Source organism: Panicum virgatum, chromosome 7N, assembly GCF_016808335.1.
Source record: "Panicum virgatum strain AP13 chromosome 7N, P.virgatum_v5, whole genome shotgun sequence".
Lineage (NCBI taxonomy): Eukaryota > Viridiplantae > Streptophyta > Magnoliopsida > Poales > Poaceae > Panicum > Panicum virgatum.
The window spans coordinates 46,708,974-46,715,531 of NC_053151.1; the positions used below are offsets into that span (position 1 = coordinate 46,708,974).

The 6,558-nt window shown below is 53.1% G+C and overlaps 1 protein-coding gene across 1 annotated transcript; it reads left to right on the plus strand.

Annotated features, from left to right (window-relative positions):
* The first annotated feature begins 842 nt into the window (after nt 1–842).
* Nucleotides 843–5,186, plus strand: LOC120682924 (anthocyanidin reductase ((2S)-flavan-3-ol-forming)-like). Its single transcript, XM_039964937.1, has 7 exons — nt 843–985; nt 3,490–3,615; nt 3,834–4,000; nt 4,112–4,312; nt 4,399–4,558; nt 4,672–4,894; nt 5,009–5,186. Exons 2-7 carry the CDS (start codon nt 3,492–3,494, stop codon nt 5,157–5,159), a joined length of 1,026 nt encoding a protein of 341 aa, XP_039820871.1. The 5' UTR covers nt 843–985; nt 3,490–3,491; the 3' UTR covers nt 5,160–5,186.
* The last annotated feature ends 1,372 nt before the right edge of the window (nt 5,187–6,558 follow it).

A 6,558-nucleotide genomic window follows, 5' to 3' on the forward strand; every position in this document is an offset into this window, starting at 1 on the left:
TCATAGTTTGTGTTATACTTGTTGAGTACAAGTTGTGTACTCACTCTTGCCTCTTTTCTACTTTTTCCTCTTGGATACGCTACTGCTGCTCAGTTTCTGCCGACGCGAGGGAGTTCGCTCAGCGCTACCAGGACTACGAGGACTTCTAGGCGTTCGTCTCCCAGTCGACGTCCCTGTGGCGCCCTGCTCAGCTTCGGAGAGTTTTATCGTATTTGTACTTCGCTTCCGTTGTATCAGACATTTTGTCATTAATGTAATAAATAACATTCGTATTCACTTTATTATATCTTTTTACGTGATATGTGCTATGATATACTGTTCATTCTGTTGTATATACGTGTGACTTGATCCTGGCACGTATATGATTGCTCGGTTTATGTTCTTTTATAAACCGGGTGTTACATAGGGTTTGAGCAGTGGGGAATTTTTGGGGGTTTTTACTTTAGGTAGGGTTCCAACTGATGCTAAACCTTGCTCTTGATGCCATTGTTAGATATTCTAAGATCTCTAGATCAAAAGGAACCACAAGAATGTCATGAGATGCACATACCTTGGTCACTAGGACCTCCCATCACTTATCTCTGTGTGTATGTTCTTAGTGTGTGTGTGTGTGTGTGTGTGTGTGTGTGTCGGTTTTTGTTCCCCGGTGTTGGCAACGGGAAGGTGATCATTATTGAAATAATTTTGTCATGAACCAGTTTGCCAATCTGTGAACTTAGTACACAAGTAAACTTTTTTACTAGTCAATGTGGCATAAAAAAACCCATATGTGAACTAGCCGTTGTAAAACTAGCGGTTGTACATAGGTGGCCCCTCCACTCGTCGCCCACTCCCCTCGCAGCTAGTGGCTAGCTGCGCTGCTCCAGCCCAGCGCCAATTAGGTTCAGCCAAACAGGCTGCTGATTACGGGTTACCTGAGCAACCGCAGCCTCTCATCTCCGCAGCTCGTATTCTGGGTGCTAGTCCTCACTCTCGCTCACTGCCGATTATGTGAGAACCGCCCAATTTAATACGATTTTAAACGAACCGTCAGTCATTATCTTTCAGATGAGAGTTAACACGTGCTTGCCAGAGAGCGTGCCACGTGTTACCCCACATCTAGAGACACGAATAACCGACACGTCATTCGCCTAAAATAATATTAAATCCGGTAGTCCCGGTATGTGCTCTAACATACGCCCAGAATTAGTATATACACATACCATTTACAATCGAATACATCACCAAAGAACCACAAAGAACAATTTTACATTACTAGAGTTCGAAACTTAATATTACAAGTTCAACATAGGAAGGTTCAAACTAATCTCCATTACAAGCCTTGAGCTCACGAAAGCCACATTATTTAGAAACTTAAAGATTATTATATTTACATGCTCTCACGGAGTTCGATTACGATAAAACCTACTATGATGATGATGTCTTGCTCAAGGACACCATCCCAGCCTCAACGACCTACTCCTCCCCCGTAGCTGGAACGGCGGGGTAGAAGTGGCCGAACACCACTTCCGGTTCACCTGCAACTAGGGTTAGAAGCACCCTGAGTACAAAGGTACACGCAAGACTTACGCGATTAAATAAACAAGGATCATGCAAAAGCTCAAGTTAAAGCTTTAAAGTTAAGTAATTATTACATAAGCATGAGCTCACTAAACTAACACCTAGCAAAATTAATTAAAGTTGCCCGAACCCCCATTAAATTTTAGTAGAACATATTAAGAATAACATAGTTATTCCCGAGTTACTGAAACACACTCCAACATGTCCGCATTTCTACGAGGAGTTCATGGGATAAAGAGCGTGCTCATAACCGAGAGCGCGGCAATTCGAATTGATTCAAACCTTGCAAGGGTTGCAAGGGTGTACTACTTTACCCACACGACGCGAGGACCATGCAACTCACCCAACCGATCACGTCGGGTAAGGGGGTACTCACGTCAACCGTTCCCAACAAGTCTCAACCGTTGAGGGTACGCCCAGCTTGCGCGTGGAGACTTAGTTCCACCGGGGACATCTCTAAATTTTCGTACACATAGTTCCACCCGGGGACACACTAAGCCTCCCTGCATAGCCCTTGGCCACGTATCTGGGACCGGGCCCCAATGATCAAGTCAAAGAAGCTAATTGGCTCATCCGTACCATTATATTGGATATGTGGTAGCACGGAAAGGTGCTCAAAACCAACATTATCCACTCGGTCCTTAATCAATCCAAGCGGACTATGCCCATGTGACTTCATTCTCTAGGCCCTACTATTCCGCTTGAATCTCGATACTACCAAACTCTTACCACCAAGCCGAACCAATGCAACAAGGATAAACAATAAGTGTGACACTACAAGACATTCCTTCCTAGCAAGCGATATAAGAATTCTAAGCAGGGCTAAGCATCTAGTCAGATTAAGTTATTAACTGTCTAACTGGTGCCAAGGATATGAATAAACGAATCAAGGAAGGATAATGCATGAAAATAGGTACAAGAATGCAATACATACATACTATATAACCCAATACTACCCGAGTGAGATAACTAAACTCAATTAGATTAAATAGATGCAAGGACATATGCTTAGCTGCTTGCCTTGGTTAACTTCGGGCTCGACCACGAACTGGACTCCGGGTTCAGGCTCGACGGACTCGGCAGGCTCAACGGGTTCGTTCTCCGACAGTTCGGTCACTATAATGCATGAATGAAATGCATGCATTAGTGCGATGCTATGCTTATGCATAAAATAAACTGCATGAAATGATATGCGCGAAAAGATGTACAGGAAATAACATTTTGGATATGCAACTCTGACAAAACCGGAGGTTCCGGTTTGACAAAACCGGAGGTTCCGGTTTCAGCCGGTCACTGGCGGACTGTCCTCTCCAGATAGCCGGACCGTCCGCGACTCGACTTCGACGCGGCGATCATGGCGCAGCGGCGGCACGGCTGTGTTCCGGCGGCAGAGCAGGGCCGGAGCGGGCCAAAGGAGGCGCGCACGGGGTGTTCCACAGCAAGGCGAAGCTCACCCCGGTGGCAGACGGCGAGGAACGGCGACGAGGCGGCGGCGCGACGGAGAGGAGCGGCGGCGGGCGGAGTAGCTCGCCGGGGGCTCTGCACGGCGAATGAAGAGGCCGGGTAAGGAGGGGAATCGAGCGAGGAGAAGGAGAAGATGCTCCCCACGTGAGCAATCGAGCCACGGCTCACCGGAGACGACGAATCGACGGCGAGGGCGGAGCTCGGACGGCGACGGCAATGGGGGACGGGGAAGGAGCTAGGGTTTGAGGGGAAGGGGCCAGTCGGGCCTTAAGGCGAGGAGAGGAGTGAGGGGGCGGCACGGCAGCCGAGGATGGCCGGCGCGTGTCGCGAGGATGGCCGGCGGCGGTGGCGACGTGCGGCGCGCCGCGATTCGTGCTCTGCCCACGAAGCAGAGTAAAACCGGAAGTTCCGGTTTTTGAACCCGGAGGTTCCGATTTTTGAAGTCTTCATCCCGGGATGTTACAGATATGGCGGCCACCGGCGGCGTGAGGACGGCGTGCGTCACCGGAGGGAACGGGTACATCGCCTCAGCGCTCGTGAAGATGCTGCTGCAGAGGGGATACGCCGTCAAGACGACCGTCAGAAACCCCGGTTTGCGTTGCTTCCCTGCAGCTTTGTTTCTTCTCTGTTTTTTTTTTACTTTAGTTAGTTGCGTATGGATTGTTTGGAAGAAATTGATGCGTACGGATTGTTTGTGAGTAACTTGAGGGCAAATAATCGCCTGCTCCCGATGCATTTGGTTTGATCACTGAAACTCTGAAGTACTAATGGACTGCTGTAACGAGTAATCTATACTACACTATATGCAGACGACAGGCAGAAGAACTCCCACCTCATGGAGCTGCAGGCGCTCGGCCCCCTGCAGATCCTCAGCGCCGACTTGGACGACGAGGGCAGCTTCGACGACGCCGTCGCCGGCTGCGACTATGCCTTCCTCGTCGCCGCTCCGGTGAACCTCACGTCGGAGGATCCCGAGGTGAACACCTGTCGCGGCTAAACCAGCATTTCTCTGTTCAACTTTGCCGCCAATCACTGACCGACCCTGGCTCTCGCCTCTCGCGTCGCGTTCTCGGCGTGCATACGGCAGAGAGACCAGATCGAGCCGTCCGTGCGCGGGACCCTGAACGTGATGAGGTCGTGCGCCAAGGCGGGGACGGTGCGGCGCGTGGTCCTGACCTCGGCGGCCTCCTCCGTGTGCATCCGGCCGCTGGAGGGCGACGGCCACGAGCTGGACGAGGAGTCCTGGTCCGACCTGGACTGGGTCGCCGCCGAGAAGCCACCAAGCTGGGTGCGCGCTTCGAAGCCTGTCAGATCATCAGTGCGGAACATGGTTGATTCATGAGATTGATAAGCCCAGCAAATGTTGGCTTGCAGGGGTACGTCGTCTCCAAGGTGCTCTCGGAGAAGGTGGCGCTCCGGTTCGCGCAGGAGCACGGCCTGAGCCTGGCCATCGCGTGCCCCGTCCTCACCGTCGGCGCGTCGCCGGCGCCCAAGGTGTACACGAGCGTCCCCGCCAGCCTCTCCATGCTATCCGGTGAGACCACCCGGCGAGAAGATGACGATGCTGCTGCTGCAGCAGCAGCGAAAACTAAAATTCTTCATCAACGGCTTCTCAGTTGATATGTGTGATGAACAATCAAACTCTAGGCGACGAGGCGGCGCTGGCGATGCTGAAAGGCATCGAGAAGTCGTTTGGAGGGGTGCCCGTCGTGGACCTGGACGACCTGTGCCGTGCCGAGGTGTTCCTGGCCGAGGCGGAGGCGGCGGCGTCCGGGAGGTACATCTGCAGCAGCTTCGTCACCACCGTCGTCGAGATCGCGCGGTTCCTGGCGGACAAGTACCCGCAGTACACCGTGAACATAGGCCAGGAGTAAGAGCAAGGCTGCTTTTATTTTTTGATCGCACGCAGGCACGGTTGTGCTGCCCTGGGCCCCTGGCCCATGCCCCAGTGATAACACGCCGCTTGCTATGACTGAACTTGCAGCTCCGGCGGCGAGCTCCTGGAGAAGCCGAGAGTGAAGCTGTCGTCAGCGAAGCTGGTGAAGCAGGGGTTCGAGTTCAGGTACAAGACGCTGGACGCGGTGTACCAGGACGTGGTGGAGTACGGCAAGGCCCTTGGGATCCTTCCCTACTAGACGTTGCCGTGGGGGAATAAAACGACCTTGCTGTGTGCATGCTTTCTGACGAGGAGGATGCAGCCCACTTCAAAATCTCTCTAGCCCTCCCCCTCTGGTGTGACGCCCGGACCCGAGCGGCTTCGGGGCGCGGCACCGCCATCCCCTACCTCGCCGCACGCCACGGCCTCCGCTGTCCGCTCACCGCCGCCATCCGGTCGCGCACCAAATCGCCGCCCCAATCGGCGACCGAGGGGCAAGGCAATGACGAAGCTCTGCAAGGTGCTAGGAGTAGTAGTATGGCGGCATGGCGCCAAGCGGAGCCGTCATGCCGCCACGACCGACCGATCGGTCCACGCCAGGCCGTGCCGCAGCAGCAGCGCGATCCGATCCGATCTGATCCGGCCGGCCGTTTGCTGCAGGCTGCAGCGCAGTGCCGAAACTGTTTCCGTGACAGACGAGGAGGGGTTTTTTTTTTTCAACTAGTGCGGCGGCGGCGCATCCCATCACCGGATCACCGGAGTGAGCTTTGGAGCGCGGGCCGAGGGATCATCACCGGATCCGGCGGGTCGACGGAGACACTGGCTTTTCTGTCGACGTCCCACCGCGTGTTCCGCGAGATGATTTGCCAACTATTCACGTTTCGTCTCTCTCAACACATGCGCTGGTCCAAGATGATGCGCAGGCACACAGCAAATCGCTGGTGGCTTAGCCATCGCCCACAAGAGATGGAGCCGTACGTTGCGACGACGGGGCCAAAAGGGTAGGGATCCCCACAGGCCACAGCAGCATATCCCCAGGCACGATTCCGCCTAACGGCACGGGGCGACAGTGCTCGCTGCTTTGCCTCCAAACAGTAGAATCGGAAACAGAGATATCTTAGCTACCTACCTGATAACCGCAAAACTCATGCATGCTAGCTGCTGCATCGCCGATTTTATTTCTCCTTTTTTTCATTCATATTTTTCTTTGTGAGGAGGCAAACATGTCATGGGAAAATGACGCGGCTGCCAACGTGGTGAAAATCAACCTGTTAAACTGCACGATGTTATGATAATTTAAAGTTCACTTCTGCTTGCTTTTAGAGCTAGCTAAAGGGTTCAAGTCAGACAGATAGTTCAAGGACATTCGTCTGCACCAAATTATGCGTTAGTAGTATCTAAAGAGGACCAGAGGCGGTGAACACGAGCTGCCACACACACTGTACCACAGTGCTTCTACTGACCAGGCTGTTGCTGTTCACTGTTCATGGTTAACTCCGTCGCGTGGCCTCCGCCTCCAATCGTGAGAGTGACGATGCACACCGAATTGTGGGCGCGCAGATGCAGCACAACCATATTTCCAACTTCGCTGGCCTCGAACATCCTTCTCGATCCTCCTCCAGATCCAATCGTCGTTGCGGCTCCTTTCGGAATCGACA

What these genes read in the sequence shown, in the direction of transcription:
- LOC120682924 (XM_039964937.1), top strand. Translation starts at nt 3,492, where the DNA reads ATGGCGGCCACCGGCGGCGTGAGGACGGCGTGCGTCACCGGAGGGAAC. An exon ending in GACGACCGTCAGAAACCCCG is followed by an intron (nt 3,616 to 3,833) that starts GTTTGCGTTGCT and finishes CACTATATGCAG; the next exon opens with ACGACAGGCAGAAGAACTCC. An exon ending in CAGCCTCTCCATGCTATCCG is followed by an intron (nt 4,559 to 4,671) that starts GTGAGACCACCC and finishes ATCAAACTCTAG; the next exon opens with GCGACGAGGCGGCGCTGGCG.